At 41.1% G+C, this 21,526-nt stretch overlaps 1 protein-coding gene and 1 non-coding gene across 6 annotated transcripts; both read left to right on the forward strand.

Moving 5' to 3' along the window:
• Positions 1-9,389: 9,389 nt before the first annotated feature.
• Positions 9,390-21,165, forward strand: LOC112585258 (upstream-binding factor 1-like protein 1). 5 transcript variants are annotated; one of them, XM_044943400.2, is made up of 5 exons: positions 9,439-9,663; positions 13,677-13,817; positions 16,002-16,136; positions 17,507-17,615; positions 19,427-21,165. In XM_044943400.2, the coding sequence occupies exon 5, from the start codon at positions 19,558-19,560 to the stop codon at positions 20,815-20,817; it is 1,260 nt and encodes a 419-aa protein (XP_044799335.1). In that variant the 5' UTR covers positions 9,439-9,663; positions 13,677-13,817; positions 16,002-16,136; positions 17,507-17,615; positions 19,427-19,557; the 3' UTR covers positions 20,818-21,165. The 5 variants fall into 5 exon arrangements, 4 of the variants coding, with proteins under 4 accessions (XP_044799333.1, XP_044799335.1, XP_044799334.1 ...); XR_006551283.2 differs by lacking the exons at positions 17,507-17,615; positions 19,427-21,165 and adding an exon at positions 16,531-16,580 and having other exon boundaries at positions 9,390-9,663; XM_044943399.2 differs by lacking the exon at positions 16,002-16,136 and having other exon boundaries at positions 9,440-9,663.
• TRNAC-GCA lies at positions 9,718-9,789 on the forward strand. Its single transcript has one exon. It is a non-coding gene; the product is annotated as a tRNA-Cys (tRNA).
• Positions 21,166-21,526: the final 361 nt, after the last annotated feature.

A 21,526-nucleotide genomic window follows, 5' to 3' on the forward strand; every position in this document is an offset into this window, starting at 1 on the left:
TCTTCTTCCACGTACTCACGTAGCTCTGGGAAGACAATGAATTAATCAGGTCACATCCATGACTGTTACCCACTATTTATCTTCCAACACTTAGAAATTTTGGTATATTCATTAAAAAAAAATCTGGGAATCCTTTTTTTAGGGGTGGGGGGAGCATTTCCAGGTGGCTCTAGTGGTAAAGAAGCTGCCTGCCATGCAGGAGATGTAAGAGACATGGGTTTGATCCCCGGGTGGGGATGGCCCCCTGGAGGAGGGCATGGCAACTCACTCCAGTATTCTTGCCTAGAGAATCCCAATGGACAGAGGAGCCTGGCAGGCCACACAGTCCATAGGATGGCACAAAGTCAAGCACGACTGAAACTACTTAACACACAGTTGCTTTTTATTTCATTGAACCTGAAATCAACATTTTGATGCTAAACACTGTGACAAATATCCACACTTCTTAAAAATGTGAATTTGTGATTTAATAATTGTTTTGTATAATATATGGGATACACTAATGACTAAAACTACTGAGTCTATCTTATCCTCAGATATTTGCCTATAGACTGACTCTTTGCCATAAAGAAATAATAGCAAATATTCACAGAACTAGATAACATCTTCCTAAACTATTTACTTTCGGGTCCACAACCTGCACAAGGCAGAACCTCGTGCACGTGAGTGCAGCGTGACTCCCGTGTCTGATGCTGAACACCCCACGCCTTAACTGGCTTCCACCCCTTCCTAAGAGGCACCGGTCAACACACAACTACCTTCTAGTCTTAATTCCCATCTTCTCCCCTTTTTTTCACTTTCTACTTTCCTTCTTTCCTTTAAACTTTAAAAATGATTCACACTTAAGAAAAACAAGACATACACCATTGACCAACATCTTCACTGGGTTCTCTCTTGTATTGTCTTTACTTTCAATGGGCAGATTTTTTGATCATGAGTGTATGTTCACAGTACTCATTTGTGGAACTCAATCTTTATTAATGTAACCACATTCCTCTTATCAGGAACCTCCTTTGCTGAGTCCCCATAGTTTTTACTCTGCGTGTTTCTAAGAACTTCTTCCTGTTACCCCAATCCTTCCTTTATTAAACCTATACACCTTGGGCTCCAAATAAACCCCCTTCTCTTGTCCCCCTCTATCAGTCTACTTTAACCAGTTCTTCTTTCCTTGATTGACCACCCGTTAATACAGAGATTTCTCCAGTTATCTCCCGATGTAAAAATGTTTTTCTTTTCATCCTTAAAACACTACTGTGATCTCCATCTCATGCCTAGAATATGCAGAAAACTGTGAAATGTTCCTGTCCAGACCAAGTCTTTCACGCAAGGTCCATCCTCGTTCACCCAGTTGCATACTACCTATTTGTGTTAGAATATCTGCCAGAAACTCAAAGTTTTACAGTCTCAAACTTTAATATTTTCTTAACACAAAATCGCACTTCCTCCTTGTTTCTATCCTCAATGATGCCCCACCTTCAGAGCAGAAACTAGGTCTCAGGTTTTAAATTTTATCCTCTTAACATTACACATCAAGTGCTTCCTGTTTTTTTATATTTCTCTACCATCAAGAATATCTCTTGAATTCTATCATTTCTCATTATCTCTGAGTAATTATTTCCTAAACTTTTCTTTAAAAATTTCTCAACTTTCAGATCTGGCTTCCAATGTCTCTAAGTTCTCTCATTTCCCTTTATATCAAGGCTGACACAATAGAGTAAACAATGGCAAGTGTGCTCTGGGAAAAGAGTAAGTTTAGTTTGAGATGTGTTGATTTAGTTATCGCTCCCTAAAAAACCTCTTTCCACAGAAAGCCCCCTGCCCTGACTTCTACCCTCAAGCAAATCTCTGCCTAAACATGATCTTGCTTAGTAAATCTTTTCTGATCATATGTAAAATTCAATTTTGTCAAAATTTATTTTTTTAATAAAATTACAAAATTTTATTACTTAGCTTTATTGCTGTTATTCTCAAAAGTACTTACCACAATGGATCGTGCCACAAATGTTATGTATAGAATTGTTAATTGACTCTCTTCATTACTCCATTTGATCTGTGAGTACAAGGAAATCTGTTCTTTTCATCTATTTCTACACTGGCTTAGAACAGTTATCATGACATATCTGCTACTCAATGTTTCAAAGGACAAACATTGTAAACTATAACCTTAAGTATATCATCTTTGAATAACTGAGATAATTTTGTTATATCTCCTTGTCATTCACACAGCCCAATTTAAATTTTCTTTATGGTGGTGAGAAGTGTCTTTTAATATTGCTCTTTTATATATTTCACATCATTAAATGTTTACTTACTCGATAATCTAGATATACTGCTATTTCACCACTTTTATGTAGGGTGCTCAATTCATATTTTTGAATCAACAAATGATAGATCCAAATTTCTCTGCGATTAATTTAGGTCACGTTTGAATCTCATCTATCCTCCATTTCCAGCTATATCTCTCAGCTCTGCATCTCTAATGTAATACATGTGTCAACCTACATGAACTCTGGAGAAACTCAATATTCACATGATTCCTCTAGTTTATAGTCTTCAACTCTCACATGTTTACCTGCCTGGCACCCGCATATGTTTCCAACTTCAATTTGTCCTTTTTTATCCAAATAGTTAGAGCTGTCTTCCTGAAGTTTCAAAAATTTTCCCTGTGAGAAGCCCTGGGTTTATCTCATTGACAAATTATGACTGTGGTTTTTCTATAATCATTGGTATGTTATGGCGTTAGCTAGGAAGTCAGATCTTTCAGCTTGATATTTTGATTTTAGAAAGAAATCCTACAAAGGGATGGACTCCATTCCACAGGATTACAGGAAAGCCTTTTGTAATTGGTCTGTCACCCATATTGAAACATAAACATTAGAATATTTAATTCAAACATAGGTTTAGAATAAACATCATGTGTCCCATGATTGTGCTGAATGAAATAGAATTTCGTGCTTACATCCCATGTTCTGATTTTGTTGGTTTCTCTGTTCAGATTTATTTTATTTTCTTGTATCTTTTTCCACACAGACCTCATTATGTTCAGAAGCTTTTGCTGCAAAAGAACCAACAGTTTGATTATCAGAGAAGTTGGTAGTGAAATTTTTCAGATCCTAGGGTAAGAAGGATAGCAGAGAATATCAGATGATTGCTGGAGAACGGACAGTGTCCATTTTGTTTCACTTTTAAGCCCAAATATCTACTGTGTGAGCTTCCCTGGTGGCTCAGTGGTAAAGAATCCATCTGACAATGCAGGTTTGAGTCCTGGGTAGAGAAGATCCCCTGGAGAAGGAAACACTCATTCCCATACTCTTGTCTGGGAAATACCATAGACAAAGGTGCCTGGCAGGCTCAGTCAAGAGAGTTGCAAAAGAGTCAGACACGACTGAGTGACTAAAAAACAAGGCTACTGTGTAGGATGTTTATAACTAGAGAAGAGAGAAAACGTTGAAAAGGGTGCTTCTCCATAGAGAAAACTGGCTCTCGAACTTTATTTCACCTCACCAATTTTTATCATGCAAAGTCCATCTCAGATTTTAGTTGTCCTGCTGCTAGTTCTCATCTCCTACTACTCTATTCTTCTAGCTAAAAGGCAGTGTTTCTGATTAGACTCTATTAGATTAGACTACTGCAATCACACACAGTGATCACTATGCACGTACAGGGCACAAGGCTCACTGAGATTAGCAAGTTTGCCCACCTTGGTCCCACACGGACTTAGCACAAATCAAAACATGATTAACCTCATCCTCACCATCAGCTTGAATTATAAGAATTTATAATGTAAAACCTTAACTGCTTAAGATTGAGAACGTCCTTTCTTAAATAGTTTATCCTAGGACCTGGCCCACAATGCTACTTAGTGTCTGCTTTATTTTTAACATGAATGAAGAATGAAAGTGAAGTGAAAGTGAAGTCACTCAGTCGTGTCCGACTCTTTGTGATCCCACAGACCGTAGCCTACCAGGCTTCTCCATCCATGGGATTTTCCAGGCAAGAGTACTGGAATGGGTTGCCATTTCCTTCTCAGGGGGATCTTCCTGACCCAGGGATCAAACCCGGGTCTCCCACATTGTAGGCAGATGCTTTTACCGTCTGAGCCACCAAGGAAGCTATCTTCATTTTCTTTGGCATTCACTCTCAGACAGGAAGTCCCCCAGATTCAAACTTCCCTCTTAGCCCTTGCTTACCCGGTATTCCTCAGTGGTCCACTGAAGGTAACCATGCCTGGGAGCACCCTACTGCTCAGACATACAGCAGAGTGAACAATGCACATCCTTGGTGACTTTATAAAAGAAGTTCTTGGTATATCTGTGTATCTCACATATCTCTTCTGCAGGATTTGGTAAGTCACAAGGTCCTTTCTGTCTGACAAGAAGTACCAGTTTCCTCAAATTGGTGATGGTTTTCTGGTTCAGTTGATGGAGTGTTTCCCTGCACACAGGGCAGGGAGGAGGCTGTTGGCCTTCCTCCAAGTAGAGACAGAGACATAGCATGCAGAACCTGTGCCCACAGCCCAGCATGACCAAGTCTATGAAACACTTCACACACAGGGAACAGGTGACTTCATTCTGGAGGCTTTTGGAACTCATGTTTCTGAAGAGAGAAAAGAAAAAAGAAAGAACATTATGTTGCCGTGGGCTTTAAGAGTGCCTTTTAAAAACCACAGCCGGTATCAAGGCGCATGAGACTTACTTCCCACTCATAGCAACACGTTAGTATATAGAGCAGGACAGGTGATGTATTGCATGCAATGGAAAGAGGATGCTGGGTAATCGAGTGCCTTCATGACAGGATACTGTCAGACACAGCTTTTCCATCAGGGATTCAGCTCTCATCCAATTCCAACACAATCCTCTGCCACAGAGTCTTGTTCATATTCCACATAAAACAACCCTCCTTATCCTTCTGCCAGTGATAGCAGTTAATGGTTATATATACATGCCTCTTGAGAAATCTGTATGCAGGTCAGGAAGCTACAGTTATAACTGAACATGGAACAACAGACTGGTTCCAAATAGGAAAAGGAGTACGTCAAGGCTGTATATTGTCATCCTGCTTATTTAATTTATATGCAGAGTACATCACGAGAAATGCTGGACTGGAAGAAACACAAGCTGGAATCAAGATTGCAGGGAGAAATATCAATAACCTCAGATATGCAGATGACACCACCTTTATGGCAGAAAGTGAAGAGGAACTAAAAAGCCTCTTGATGAAAGTGAAAGTGAAGAGTGAAAATGTTGGCTTAAAGTTCAACATTCAGAAAACGAAGATCATGGCATCCAGTCCCATCACTTCATGGGAAATAGATGGGTAAACAGTGGAAACAGTGTCAGAATTTATTTTCTGGGGCTCCAAAATCACTGCAGATGGTGACTGAAGCCATGAAATTAAAAGACGCTTACTCCTTGGAAAAAAGTTATGACCAACCTAGATAGCATATTCAAAAGCAGAGACATTACTTTGCCAACAAAGGTCCATCTAGTCAAGGCTATGGTTTTTCCTATAGTCATGTATGGATGTGAGAGTTGGACTGTGAAGAAGGTTGAGCACCAAAGAATTGATGCTTTTGAACTGTGGTGTTGGAGAAGACTCTTGAGAGTCCCTTGGACTGCAAGGAGATCCAACCAGTCCATTCTGAAGAAGATCAGCCCTGGGATTTCTTTGGAGGGAATGATGCTAAAGCTGAAACTCCAGTACTTTGGCCACCTCATGCGAAGAGTTGACTCATTGGAAAAGACTCTGATGCTGGGAGGGATTGGGGGCAGGAGGAGAAGGGGATGACAGAGGATGAGACGGCTGGATGGCATCACTGACTCGATGGATGTGAGTCTGAGTGAACTGTGGGTGTTGGTGATGGACAGGGAGGCCTGGCGTGCTGCGATTCATGGGGTCGCAAAGAGTCAGACAGGACAGAGTGACTGAACTGAACTGAACTGACTGTATAGCACAGGGAACTCAAGTGAAGACTTGGGAATTATGTGTATAAAAAATAATCTTAAAAAAGAGTTATAGTTGTTATTCAGGAAATAAGTCATGTCCAACTCTTTGCAACCCCATGAACTGCAGCATGCCATGCTTCCTTGTCCTTCACTATCCCCGGAAGTTTGCTCAAACTCATATTCATTGACTCAATGATGCCATTCAACTGTGTCATCCCCTGTCACCCCCATCTCTTGCCTTCAATCTTTCCCTGCATTAAAGTCTTTTCAAATGAGCTAGATCTTTGTATCAGGTGGGCAAAGTACTGGAGTTTCAGCTTCAGTTCTTCCAGTGAATATTCAGGGTTGATTTCCTTCAGGATTGACTGGTTTGATCTCCTTGCTGTCCAAGGAACTCTCAAGAGTCTTCTCCAGCATCACAGCTTGAAAGCACCAATTCTTTGGCACTCAGCCTTCTTTATGATCCAACTCTAACATGACTACTGGAAAAAATCATAGCTTTTACTATAGGGACCTTTGTTGGCAGAGTGATGTGTCTGCTTTTTAATACAATGTCTAGGTTGGTCATAGCTTTTCTTCCAAGGAGCAAGTGGCTTCCAATTTCGTGGCTATAGTTATTGGCTGCAGAGATTTTGGAGCCCAAGAAAATAAAATGTGTCACAGGTTCCATTTTTCCTCCATCTATTTGCCATGACGTGATGGAACAGGATTCTAGGATTTCATTTTTCGTTTTTTGAATGATAAGTTTTAAGCCAGCTTTTTCACTCTCCTATTTCATCCTCATCAGGAGGCTTTTAAGTTCCTATTTGCTTTCTGCTGTAAAAGTGGTATCATCTGTGTATCTGAGGTTGCTGATATTTCTGCCAGCAATCTTGACTCTGCTTGTGAGTCATTCAGCGTGGCATTTGACTCTGCATATAAGTTAAAGAAGCAGGGTGACAACATACAGTCTTGACATCCTCCTTTCCCAATCTTGAACTACTGTCTTGTTCCTAGTCTGGTTACAATTCTTGCTTCCTTTCCTGCATACAGTCTTTTTAGAAAACAGGTAATTCAGTCTGGCATTCCCATCTCTTTAAGAATTTTCACAGCTTTATTTGATTCACATAGTCAAAGGCTTTAGAGTAGTCAATGAAGCAGATGTAATTCTTTTTTGGAATTCCCTTACTTATCCTATAATCCAACAGATGTTGTCAATTGGATCTCTGATTCCTCTGCTGCTGCTGCTGCTGCTAAGTCGCTTCAGTCGTGTCCGACTCTGTGCGACCCCATAGACAGCAGCCCATCAGGCTCCCCTGTCCCTGGGATTCTCCAGGCAAGAACACTGGAGTGGGTTGCCATTACCTTCTGCAATGCATGAAAGTGAAAAGTGAAAGTGAAGTCGCTCAGTCGTGTCTGACTCCTAGCGACCCCATGGACTGCAGCCTACCAGGCTCCCCTGTCCCTGGGATTCTCCAGGCAAGAACACTGGAGTGGGTTGCCATTACCTTCTGCAATGCATGAAAGTGAAAAGTGAAAGTGAAGTCGCTCAGTCGTGTCTGACTCCTAGCGACCCCATGGACTGCAGCCTACCAGGCTCCCCCGTCCATGGGATTTTCCAGGCAAGAGTACTGGAGTGGGGTGCTTTTTCTAAATCCAGCTTGCACATCTGGAAGTTCTCTTCACAAACTGCCGAAGCCTAACTTGAAGGATTTTAGCATAATCTTGCTAGCATATGAAATGATCGCAGTTGCACAGTAGTCTGCACATTCTTTGCCATTTCTTTTTTTCAGACTGGAAGAAAAACTGACCATTTCCAGTCCCGTGACCACCATAAATTTTCCAAATTTGCTGGCATATTGAGTGCAGCACTTTCACCATCTTCAATGATTTTAAATAGCTCAGCCTAAATTCCATCACCTCCACTAGCTCTGTTCCTAGTAATATCTCTTAAGGCCCACTTTTTCCACACTCTAAGATGTCTGGCTCTAGGTGAGTGACCACACCATTGTGGTGATCCAGGTCATTAAGACCTTTTTAGTATAGTTCTTCTGTGTATTCTTGCCACTGCTCCTTAATCTCTCTGCTTGGGTATGCCCTTGATATTTCTGTCCTTTATTGTGTCCATCTTGGCAAGAAGTGTTCCCTTGGTATCCCCAATTACGTTTAAGAGATCTCTAGTCTTTCCTATTTTCCTCTATATCTTTTCACTTCTTACCTCTCCTTGCTATTGTCTGGAACTCTGCATTCAGTTGGGTATCTCTTTCCCTTTCCCTGTTGCTTGCATCTCTTGTTTCCCCAGCTATTTGTAAGGTCTCCTTGGACAAGCACTTTGCCTTCTTGCACTGATTGCATGGATCACAGGCTTGTGTAACTCAAGGAAGCTGTGAGTCATACCTTGAAGGGCCACCAAAGATGGACGAGTCATGGTGGAGAGTTCTGACAAAACGTGTTGCACTGGAGAAGGGAATGGCAAACCATTTCAGTGTTCTCGCCTCAAGAACCTCATGAACAGTATGGAAAATGGAGGTGAGATATATATATAATTCACTTTGCTATACACCTGAGACTAATACAATATTTTACATCAACTTCTAGCGTTATCAAAGAAATTACAAATAAGTAAAGAAATTTTCCCGTCTAGTATCTTTCTCTGAGTGGAGCACCATGACCCGTATTTGATTAAATATGAAAATGTTTTGAGGAATAGCATGGAAGCAGAGTCAAAATAAAGAAAATCTTAAAAGATAGTTGTCCAAACTTCATAGACAGTATCACATTTCTTTCACAAATTGTCTATGATTTTTTTAGTCTATCCTGCAGTGTACAATTATGCAATAATCCTTAACTTCACAGCCTAGCATCAGTATTTCAAATATAGATACATATTGAATAATAGAATCAAAGGGTATGAGATGATATGCAGGGAATGACTAAAAAGAACAGAGTCTTAGAGAATAACCATCATCCGATATTCTGTGTGCAGTTATAGCCAGAGCAAAACAATAGTGTGTAACCAAAACGAGCCTCGGAGGGAAGAATTTCACAGAAAACTGAATGAAAAGAATAACATTTAAGAGGCTTTAGTTCTGAAGGGGTTGAACACATCCATCAAACAGCAGAAGGCAAGAGTAGTAAGTGGTATTATTAGGGAGCTTGACTGTTCGGGTTGAAAGACGGAATGTGAAGAACTCCTCTTCCTGAAGGAATATCCAGGGAGTAATTCAGGCAAATTCAGACAGGTAACCAAAACTAGTGGGTCGCTTCAATTAGGACTATAATAAACTTCTGTAAATGGAGATATGAAATTTATAATCGAAGAGTTCATTTATTAACCAAACTTCATGGATTGGAAGTGTGAACTCAACCTGTGATTCTTTACCTGAGATTGGATTATGGTGATTGGATTAAGTAAATTTCGGAAGGTTTGACTTCAATCCTTGGCATCTAGATGTGTTTACAATTCTTGACAAATCTTAGCTCGTGCTACTGTACCTTTGCACAGGATTGATAACCCTATCACTTTGAGGAAGTGGACCGGTCTTCAGAGGATATATAAGGCATCCAGCGAAGATCCAAGCTCATTCTTCTCCAGAGCCCAGAGCTGTTGCCTTTGGAATTGATTGGACTGTGGAGACTTGAAGGTGTTTGCCACCAGTAAGTGAGCACATAAACTCTGAACTGAATTTAACAGAGTTACTTACTGAACTAGAGAGAAGACCTCTGTAACAGTACTGAGGTGAGTTCTGATCCAGGTATGATGAATTTTTGCTATGTTCAGTTAAAAACGGCTTCCCTGGTGGCTCAGATGGTAAAGCGTCTGTCTGCAATGCAGGAGACCCAGGTTCGATCCCTGGGTTGGGAAGATCCCCTGGAGAAGGAAATGGCAACCCACTCCAATATTCTTGCCTGGAAAATCTCATGGACGGCAGAGCCTGGTAGGCTACTGTCCATGGGGTCACAAAGAGTCAGACACGACTGAGAGACTTCACTTCACTTCTTCAATTAAAAATGAAACTTTAATGGTAATCATGGATAGAAAAGCTAATTTATTTTTGTCTTCCAGTAATATCTATTTTGAAGCCCTGCATCAAACATTTGTTCCATATGTGATTTTTAGAAAAGTAACATTTTACCCACAGTATGTCAAGTATCCTCTTTATAAACTGGGGGTAATAATTAGTGAATATTGCTGAGAATACTAAAATGGTTAATCCATATTATAGGAGTTAACCCAATGCCTAAAAATAGTTTTCTTGGGGATGGTTTTGACCACCGCCTCCTGTACAATGTTATGAACTTCCATCCATAGTTCTACAGGAATATGGTCACTTCTTACAAACAGCTGAGAAAAGAAGAGAAGCAAAAGGCAAAGAAAAAAAGCAAATATATATCCATCTGAATGCAGAGCTCCAAAGTATAGCAAGGAGAGATACGAAAGGCTTTCTAGGTGATCAATGCAAAAAAATAGAGGAAAATCATAATGGTAAAAAATAGAAATCTTCAGGAAATTAGAGCTATCAAGGGAACATTTCATGCAAAGATGGGCACAATAAAACACAGAAATGGTATGGGCCTGACAGAAGCAGAAGATATTAAGAGGAGTTGGCAAGAATACACAGAAGAACTATACAAAAAAAGATCTTAGTGACTCTAATAGCCATGATGGTGTGATCACTCACCTAGAGCCAGACATCCTGGAGTGCATAGTCAGTGGGCCTTAGAAAGCATCACCGCAAATAAAGCTAGTGGAGGTGATGGAATTCCAGCTGAGCTATTTCAAATCCTAAAAGATGCTGCTGCTAAAGTGCTGGTCTCAATATGCCAGCAAATTTGGAAAACTCAGCAGTGGCCACAGGACTGGAAAAGATTTTTCATTCCAATTCCAAATAAAGGCAATGCCAAAAATGTTCAAACTACCACAAAAATTGCACTCACCTCACAGGCTAGTAAAGTAATGCTCAAAATTCTCCAAGCCAGGCTTCATGAACCGAGAACATCCGGAGGTTCAAGCTGAATTTGTAAAAGGCAGAGAAACAAAAGATCAAATTGCCACATCCATTGGATCATAGAAAAGGCAAGATAATTCCAGAAAAATATCTACTTCTGCTTCATTGACTGCACTAAAGCCTTTGACTGGGTGGATCACGGCAAATGGTGGAAAATTCTTAAGGAGATGGGAATACCAGAACACCTGACCTGTCTTCTGAGATACCTGCATGCAGTTCAAGAGGCAACAATTAGAAAAGGACATGGAAGGCTGGTTCAAAATTGGGAAAGGAGTATGTCAAGGCCTTATATTGTCACCCTGCTTGTTTAACTTATAGGCAGAGTACATCAGTGAAATGCCAGGCTGGATGAAACACAAGCCAGAATCAAGATTGCCTGGAGAAATATACTAACCTCAGATATGCAGAGGACACCACCCTTATGGCAGAAAGTAAAGAAGGACTAAAGAGACTTGATGAAAGTGAAAGAGGAGAGTGAAAAAGCTGGCTTACAACTCAACATTCAGAAAATGAAGATCATGGCATCTGGCCACATCACTTCATGGCATAGATATAAGGAAATAATGGAAACAGTGACCAATTTTATTTTCTTGGACTCCAAAATTACTGCAGATGGTGACCGCAGCCATGAAATTAAAAGACGCTTGCTCCTTGGAAGAAAAGTTATGACCAACCTGGACAGCATATTAAAAAGCAGAGACATTACTTTGCCAACAAAGGTCCATCTAGTCAAAGCTATGGTTTTCCCACTAGTCAAGTACAGTTGTGAGAGTTGGGCCATAAACAAAGCTGAGTGCCAAAGAATTGATGCTTTTGAACTGTGGTGTTGGAGAAGACTCTTGAGAGTCCCTTGCACTGAGAGGAGATGAAATCAGTCAATCCTAACGGAAATCAATCCTGAATATTCAATGGAAGGACTTGTGCTGTAACTGAAGCTTCAATATTTTGGGCAACTGATGTGAAGAAGTCACTCATTAGTTAAGACTCTGACTCCAGGAAAGATTGAAGACAGGATGAAAAGGGAATGACAGAGGATGAGATGGTTGGATGGCATCCCAGACTCAATGGACATGAATTTGAGTGAGCTCCAAAAGCTAGTGAAGGACAGAGAAGCCTGGCATCCTGCAGTCCATGGGATCACAAGAAGTCAGAAACTATTGAGCGACTGAACTGAACTGAAGAAGTGGTGAAGGACCTCAAAGTTGAGAAAATGAAGGCCTAGCCATTGTCCCTGCTACTGTTAAGTCACTCAGTCATGTCCAACTCTTTGGGACCCCATAGATGACAGCCCACCAAGCTCCCCTGTCCCTGGGATTTCCAGGCAAGAACATTGGAGTGGGTTTCCATTGAAAAGTGAAAGGGAAGTCACTCAGTCGTGTCTGACTCTTAGCAACCCCATGGATAGCCGCTTACCAGGCTCCTCCATCCATGGGATTTTCCAGGCAACAGTACTAGACTGGGTTTCAATTGCCTTCTCCCGCCACTGTCCCTGGAAGTCACTTTATATATATATATATATATATATATATATATATATATATCGGTTTTTTAGGGCTTCCGCAACACCCAACCCCACAAGGGATTTCTTAAAACCAGTGTATTCTCCGACAGATCTGGAGGCTGGAAATCAAGGTGTTGGCAGGGCCATACTCCTTTCAAAGTCTCTAAAATAATTTGTCTTTATCTCTTCCAGTGCCAGGTGGCTCCTGGCAATCCTCAAATTATGACCTTGAACTTGAATCTCTGCTTCCTTACAAGACCTTTTCTGGTACATCTAAAACATCCCTCTGCTTTCTCTCATCAGGACACCAGTCAGCAGATTTAGGGTCCACTCTCTACCCTGGATGGTCTCATCGTGGTACCTTCGCCTCAATTATGTCTGCACAGACTTTATTCTAAAAATAAAGTTACAGAGATACTGGCTGTTGGGACTTGGACATAATTTGGGAGAGGGTAAGGGGCACATTTTGGAGAAAGGGATGGCAACCCACTCCAGTATTCTTGCCTGGAGAATCCCATAGACCGAGAAGCCTGGTGGCTACAGTCCATGCGGTCACAGAGGGTCGGACACGACTGAGTAACTAGCACAGTGGGTGCATTAACTCACTACTTCATGAACAGAAGGGAAGAATGTTGTCCTAAATTCAAGAGGTCTCAGATTTTTCTGGGGAAAGTAAAAACCTCAATATTTTTTCCTTGCTTTGTACATAGATTACATGCAGTAGAGAAAGAAATAGTTAAAGCAAAGTTTCAGATTTGTGAGGTTTTGTCCAATGAATTCCTTTGAAGTTTTATCAAGGTTAGAATTACTGGGTCAAAGACAAATATACTTTTTAAGGATTTGAATGCATATATACAAAACATCGTAAAGTCCATCTGCTGGTTGGATCTCCTTCCAATCAAAAGAACTCTCAAGAGTCTTCTCCTACACCACAGCTCAAAAGCATCAATTCTTTGGCACTCAGCTTTCTTCACTGTCCAACTCTCACATCCATACATGACTACTAGAAAAATTGAATTTAAGGAGAACACAAGATCCTTAAAATCAGAGAGGAATGGGTGTTCAATATAAAATCAGTGATGAGGACTGGGACTTCAGTTGTGGATTCTATTAACATATAGAGATTAGAGAGATTTAGTGAAGTTAGTGCTGATTGGGTTTATCCAAGAGAACTGTGGTAATCTAATCAGGAAGGGGCCTTAAGGGTCCTGATAGTCGATTTCAGATGCACTGTTTCTTCAGTTCAGAGATGTTCTGAGTTGGCTGGACAGTGGACAGCTCTGAAAGTTACAGCTGTTGACCCATCCAGAGAACACAGAACTCCTGACTGGATGGGACTGATTTTCATACCAGCATTGAGGAGACCAAATCTACAACTTTCTGGTGAGTAAATGGTTCTGAGTAGATGGATTCATATGTCTTTCCCTCAAACATTAAAAAGAATAATTTTAATTTAGCAGTTGCAGGCTTAAGAATTTCTTAAGCAAATGAAAAATCTAGTTCATAAGAATTATGTTATTACTTAGAATTCACTGTGAAACTATAGACTTACCTTCAAATCATTGGAATTTGTGAATGAACATGAGTGATTCTATGAACATGAGTGATTCTACGAACTCTGACTAGATGGACCTTTGTTGGCAAAGTAGTGTCTCTACTTTTTAATATGCTGTCTAGGTTAGTCATTACTTTTCTTCCAAGGAGTAAGCGTCTTTTAATTTCATGGCTGCAGTCACCATCAGCAGTGATTTCGGAGCCTAGAAAAATAAAGTCTGTCACTGTTTCCCCATCTATTTGCCATGAAGTGATGGGACCAGATGCCATGATCTTTGTTTTTTGAATGTTGAGTTTAAGCCAACTTTTTTACTCTCCTCTTTCACTTTCATCAAGAGGCTCTTTAGTTCTTTGCTTTCTGCCATAAGGGTGGTGTCACCTGGGTATCTGAGGTTATTGATATTTCTCCCGGCAATCTTGGTTCCAGCTTGTGCTTCATCTAGCACAGCGTTCCTCATGATGTATTCTGCATAGAAGGTAAATAATCAGGGTGCAAAATACAGCTTTCATGTACTCCTTTCCCTGTTTGGAACCTGAACGTTTTAGAAGTTTTTTATTTTCTCTAATAGTGAATCTGCTAATATTTAATCTTAATTTTGTGTTATAAACTATGCACCATTTATTGATTCCCTTAATTTTTATGATAATAAAATATTATATTAAAACTAATTAGAACTACTGACCTCTGCAAACTGTTTATGTGAATGTCATGCATGTAATAAAAATCGCTGTGCTTTTTTAAGAGCAGTTCATTGAAAACTATGAATTAAATGTATAGAGATGAAACATTTATTTTTAGCAAATCCCATCTACTAACTACCATGAATCCTCCAAAAAGCTTAGCAATCCAGTGTATATTTGGATATATGATTTCAGCTTTGCCTGTGCACATCCATAAGTAAAAGTATATACCCACAATGATGCCAGTTATTTCCCGTTTTTTGAAGCTGTGTATCAAAATATCTCACTGATTTAGGTTTTCCAAATTATATCTTAATCTTACATGTTTCACAAGTACTAGTTTCAAAGTATATTTATACATAATTTAGGAAATAGAAGAAATCAATTTCAAGACTGTTATGAAATCTGTTATTGGTCTAATAAGTAGTCATTTCAAGCTAGATATACTTTTGACCATGTTGGGTTGAATCAAATTGTTCTCAACAAAGCAACTGTATTTTTTAAAAAGCTATGTTTCTGTTTAATCACTCTAAAATCAGAATTAGATCAATCTTGGATGCCAGAATTTGGAGCCTCTTTTTCTCAAATTCCCAAACTAATCTACAATAATTATTCATATTTTTAGCTATTATATAGATAAAATATATAGAGTAGATAAATTTGGATTGAACTGAAGGGGTTTTAATGACCACTGTAAATTTGATATGTTGTTAAACCCTAGAGCTTGTGAATAAAGGGCAGAAATTATCAAAACATGGAAGGATACATATTCAAATGTCTTAGTAAACTAAAATCAAATATGGAGGGAATTTAAGGAGAATGCAGGATCCTTAAAATCAGAGAGGAATGCGTATTCAATATAAAATCAGTGATGAGGACTGGGATTTCAGTTGTGGATTCTATTAACATATAGAGATTAGAGAGAGATTTAGTGAGGTTAGTGTTGATTGGCGGAGAAGGCAATGGCAACCCACGAGAGTACTCTTGCCTGGCAAATCCCACGGACAGAGGAGCCTGGTAGGCTGCAGTCCATGGGGTCGCTAGGAGTCGAACATGACTGAGCAACTTCCCTTTCACTTTTCACTGTCATGCACTGAAGAAGGAAATGGCAACCCACTCCAGTGTTCTTGCCTGGAGAATCCCAGGGATGGGGGAGCCTGGTGGGCTGCCCTCTATGGGGTCTCACAGAGTCAGACATGACTGACTGACTTAGCAGCAGCAGCAGCAACAGTGCTGATTGGGTTTATCCAAGGGGACTGTGGTAATCTAATCAGGAAGGGGCCTCAAGGGTCCTGATAGTGGGATCTCAGATGCACTGTTTCTTCTGTTCAGAGTTGTTCTGAGTGGCTGGACCGTGGACAGCTCTGAAAGTTACAGCTGCTGACCCATCCAGAGAACACAGAAGTCCTGACTGGATGGGACTGATTTTCATACCAGCATTGAGGAGACCAAATCTACTACTTTCTGGTGAGTAAATGGTTCTGAGTAGATGGATTCATATGTCTTTCCCTCAAAAATTAAAAAGAATAATTTTAATTTAGCAGTTGCAGGCTAAAGAATTTCTTAAGCAAATGAAAAAATCTAGTTCATAAGAATTATGTTATTACTTAGAATTCACTGTGAAACTATAGACTTACCTTCAAATCATTGGAATTTGTGAGTGAACATGAGTAATTCTATGAACTTAGGATTCCATGATATAAAAGGAAAATATGAATTTCTTGATGGGAAGTCCTAGACAGTTTTTCCATTTAGCATGATACCTAAAATTTGAATGAGAAACTGCGTTGTAGAACATGAAGAGTAATATATTTGTAAGGAGAATATGTGTAAGGATTTCTGCCTTTATATTGACCAATAGCAATCCAGACCTGATGATGGCTCTCAAAACAACATTGTTAACACACCAAATACCTGAAAGAAGAAGAAATTCTGCACTCACTCTGATATAGAAGTGAAAGCTTTTGTTGACTTCAGTCATTGATTTTGAAGCACAATATATTAGAAGGCTGGCTTCCCTGGTGGCTCAGGGGTAAGAAACTTCCTGCTAATGCAGGAGACGCAGGTTCAGTCTGTGGGTCTCAAGGGCCCCTGGAGAAGGAAACGTCAACCCACTCCAGTACTCTTGCCTGGAAAATCCCATGACAGGAGCCTCGGTGGGGCTACAGTCCAAGGGCTGCAGAAGAGTCACACAGGTCTCAGGGATTAAACAACTACAATATTAGAAGGAACTGTGTGTTAATTGATTGATGGATTTGATGAATTTGGCTGCACCAATCTTTCTTGTACCTTGAGGGACATTTAGATGGGACATGCAAACTCTTAGTCCCCACACGGGAACTCTGTGTCTTGGCAGGTTAACACTTTGCTGTGGAGTGTGGGCTCTAATTCCCTGACCAAGGACCAAATGCTGGTCCTGTCCACTGGGAGCGCAGAGTCTTAGCCCCTGAACCTCCAAGGAAGTCCCTGAACTGATCTTATAGTGACCTGGAATTTGTATGTTTCCAAACAGGAAAACTTTTCTGATAGTAGAGCAAATCTGATATGATTGGGAGTATGTTGATGTGCTAATCAAAGAAATGGATTCCCCTTACATTAAGGTCACTTAAATTGAACAGTGACATTGTCAAAGAGAAGAGAAAATTCAATTGTTAGAGTTCTCAGAACTGAAAGTTGTAGTTAAGCAAAGATTAACGTTATGCTTAAGAGTCATTTTTATTAGAGATAGAAGGGACTGAGTTTTAACAGAATAAAATAGAACACTGAATGTAATTACCTTTGTTTAGTCTAGATAACTGCGTGTGATACACTGTGTGTGATGTGTCATTTTTTCTCAGGTTGCTCTGTCAGAGGCGGTAAGAAGACTCTTCTTGTGTGAGTGCAGGAGACACGTGCAGAGAAGGGCTTCCCCTGCCAGCGCCTGAAGTACCTGTGCCTCCTCCACAGGTCAGTGTTCCTATTTGTTCACTTCTATGAGCTTCTGATGAGACATGTTTTGTCATCTTTATATCTCAGCTAAAACAGAGTGTCCCTGGCTTATTGTGAAGTAGTGAAGTGAAAGTCTCTCAGTCATGTCCGACTCTTTGCGACCACATGGGCTATCCAGTGGATGGAATTCTTTAGGCCAGAATACTGGAGTGGGTAGCCTTTCCCTTCTCCAGGGGATCTTCACAACCCAGGGATCAAACCCAGGTCTTCCGCATTGCAGGCGGATCCTTTACCAGCTGAGTCACAGGAAAGGGTCTTCTTGTTTACAGTTGTACTTAATATGCCTTATTATAATGTCTATTGACCTCCCCAGAAATGAAATATTGACCACTTAAACTCTTTTTCAATCCTTATATACACATGTTTACCCTTCTTCTCTCTTCATCTTCCCTTTGCACTTCTATGACATGTTTCTTACATGAATTATATCTATTACAGCTTTCTTAGATTAATTATATCAATTATCTTCTCAACTGCACATTCAGTCTATGGCCATCTGGACTTTTCTTAGGAGGGAGCTATGCTCAGAATCCTAAGGAGTGTTAGTGTTCTAGAGAAGATTGCATTCACAGTAACATTGAGCAGAAAGTACAGAATTACTGTCTACATCCTGCACTCCCAGAATAAACAGGCCTTTTTCCCCTGTTACCACATTATGTCTCAGAGTGGTGTGTTTATTATGACTTAGGAACCTCCACTGACACTTCATTATCACCCAAAGTCTATGGTTTCACATAAATGCTCACTCTTGGTGTTGTGCATTCTGTTAGTTTTCACTGATACACAGTGACAAGTATCCAGCTTTATAATATCCAGAAGTGTTAGACTGATGAAAGTCATTTGTGATCACCTATTCATCAGTCCCATCCTCCTAACTGCTGGGAAGCAAGGTTTATTTCACTGTCCTCATATATTTCTCTTTTTTTCCATATATTCCTTTTTCCTGAAATGTCTTATAGTTGGACTCATGAAATATGTATGTTTTTCAGCTTAAATTCATTAACTTAGAGATATGAATAAAAGAATACCCCATGTCTCTTACTGGCTTGATTGCTCATTTCTTTTTAGAACTGAGTACTATTTCGTGGTCTTAATGTACCAGAGTTGCTTTATCCATTCATTATGGTTGTTTTCAAGTTTTGTGATTATGACCAAAGTGGCTATAAACATCCCATTGCAGGTCTTTTTTTCTTTTTTATGGATATAGGTTTTCAAACTATTTGGGCAAATACAAAGGAGCATGAGTCCTGACTTACTTGGTAGGAGGATATTTAGTTTAGTAACAAATTGCCTTATTCTCTTTCAGAAGGCTTGTACTGTTTTTCATCGCCTTAGGAAATGAATCAAATTTCCTGATATTCCACCCTCTCAGTACTTGGTCCTTCTTTGGGATTTTGACCATTCTCGTCCATGTGCTGTGGTATCTCATTGCTATTTTAAAGCCCTCTTGCTTGTCGGGCATTTTTATTTTTAACTTCCCTTCCTTTTCTCTCATCCTTTGTCCCTTGAGTGAGTCCCCAGGCTCTTGTTCATTTCTATGTAAAACCCACTGTGATGAAGCTGGAAGGCAAGCTGGGATCAGGCCTGAGGATTTTTAATTGTGAAAAGAAGCTTCATAATGCTCAACAGGACTCTCAACTCAGAGGTTGGGCTGGTTTTCATTTACATTCTTGGGGGTAAATGAAATGACAGAAGGGACATATCCCAAGTGGTCTGTGCTTCTCTCTTGTGTCACATAGGAGAGTAACTTTCCTCTTCTTTCTCCACAGAAACAGAGGATCGCACACACTGCAGGACTTCAGAAATAACTCACCTGCTGAATCTTGAGAGTGAAGCAGCTGAAGATTCTGCTGAGGTGTCTGAACTGCTGGGATCACATAAGTGTCCCAAAGACCTAGAAATGGCGATGCCTAAACGCCAAGATGACTGGTCCAAGGAAGACATTGTGCGGTTACTGGAAAGTATGGAGAAAAGCATTCCATCCAGTGATGGGCACACGTTCAAATCAACCCAGTCAGTGATGGACTGGGAAAAAGTAGCTTTTAAAGATTTTTCTGGGGAAATGTGCAAACTCAAATGGTTAGAGGTTTCCCATAAGGTGAGAAAGTTTCGCACGCTGAAAGAATTAGTCCTGGCAGCTAAGGAAAATGTTAGCAATCCTTCCAAAAAACACAAGAAAACACAGAAAACACAAGAAAACACCAGGAAACACAAGAAACATGCTTATTTGTTCCAGAAGTCCCTGACAGCTTACCGGCACATTTCCCAAGTGATGCGACCCCAGTACATCCAAAAACACCCCAAGATAAGCAACCAGGAGCTGACCAGGGTTCCGTCTGAGGAACACAGGAAGGTGCCTGAGCAGCTGAGGGTGAGACACAGTCAGGATCTTGAGAAAGAGAAAAAGGATATTAGGGAAAAAATAGCTCTGTTCAGAGCACAGCACCCTGATCTAGTCCCAAACCCTGAGAAATCTGATGTCCCCCAAATAAGTGAAATGAAAGGGCCGGAGAAGTTTCAGGAGAATGTTCAAAAAGTGAAGTCTCCCCCAGAAAAGAGTTTACCCATACAGTGGAAATTCCACGGAGAGCCCAAGAAGCCCCCGATGAATGGCTATCACAAGTTCCACCAGGATCTCTGGTCGAGCAGGGAGCTGAAAGTGGTGCCCCCGAGGGAGCGCATGGTGGAGATCAGTAGACGCTGGCAGCGGGTCCCCCAGGACCAGAAGGAGCTTTATAAGAAGCAGGCACAGGGACTGCAGACGCAATACAAGGTGGACCTTGATCTCTGGCTCAGGACTCTGTCTCCTGAAGAATATGCTGCTTACAGAGAGGCGACCTGTGCTAAGCGTAGGAACATGAGCGTGACGGGGGGCCCGAACCCCAAGATTAGAAGGATGGATCTGCAGTCCCCATCATCAGGGAATCTGCAAGGAAGGCTTAGAGAGGACCTGGGGCTTCAGGCTGCAGAGTTAGCATCATCAGACACGACTGGAGAACATTCTCCTGCCTCAGGGAGATCAGAGGAAAACGAGGAAGAGGAGGAAGGCAGCCGCTCCTCAGCCCCCAGCAGTGAGGATGAAGACGGAGATTCTGAGCCGGAGGACCATGGCTCCAGCTCATCGTCCTCAGGGGACTCCTCTGACTCGGATTCCAACTGAGTTTAGTTCACAACCTGAAGAGACAGAACTTTCAGCAAAAGTCCATGGGCTCGTCTCTCCGTGCTTTTTCATTGCCTTCCTTCTTTCCCTCCCTCTTCATACAAAGTGGGACCTTTTGGAAAGAAGGCATCTTGAGCTGTAATTTCTAGCCTTTCCATCCACCCCATGTTCACCCCGAGAGAAAGTCAAGGCAATGACGCCTCGTGGAATAAACCCTGAGCTGACTGGGCTGTGGGGCTCCCTGGACTAGACTGAGCTCCCTGAACTGGAAAGGCTTGCTCTCCTCACCCTCTGCCTGTCAGACGTGTGAGGGGCTCCAGGGCTGTGTGAGCCCCTTCTCTGTGACCTTGTCCCTCAGGACTAGGCAGTGAGCTGGGGAGGGAAGATCTGATTGACTGGAAGTGGGAGACTTGCCTTAAAGAAAGCTGTCAGGCCCTGATTTCTCTGGCCCTTTTCTCTGAGGCGAGGAGCTGGCCCTTCCTTACCTTGGAAGTGGGGCCGGCACGTGGGCAGCAGCATTTCCATGTGTGTGTGCATCCCGTGAACTGTCCATGAGATTTTCTCACTGATCAAAATCTCGAAATTAAAAATGTGTAACCCCTCCACCTGAATTAGGTTTTCCTTAAAACCAGCCTCTTTTGACCCAGTGCCCTGAGTTTTCAGGCCATGTATGAATTTCTACAGGTTTCTGCCCCAGCCCCTTCCTCCT

The sequence above is a fragment of the Bubalus bubalis genome, chromosome 5 (assembly GCF_019923935.1).
Source record: "Bubalus bubalis isolate 160015118507 breed Murrah chromosome 5, NDDB_SH_1, whole genome shotgun sequence".
Classification (NCBI taxonomy): Eukaryota; Metazoa; Chordata; class Mammalia; order Artiodactyla; family Bovidae; genus Bubalus; species Bubalus bubalis.

What these genes read in the sequence shown, in the direction of transcription:
- LOC112585258 (XM_044943398.2), top strand. Translation starts at nt 13,766, where the DNA reads ATGGGACTGATTTTCATACCAGCATTGAGGAGACCAAATCTACAACTT. An exon ending in ACCAAATCTACAACTTTCTG is followed by an intron (nt 13,818 to 19,426) that starts GTGAGTAAATGG and finishes CTTTCTCCACAG; the next exon opens with AAACAGAGGATCGCACACAC.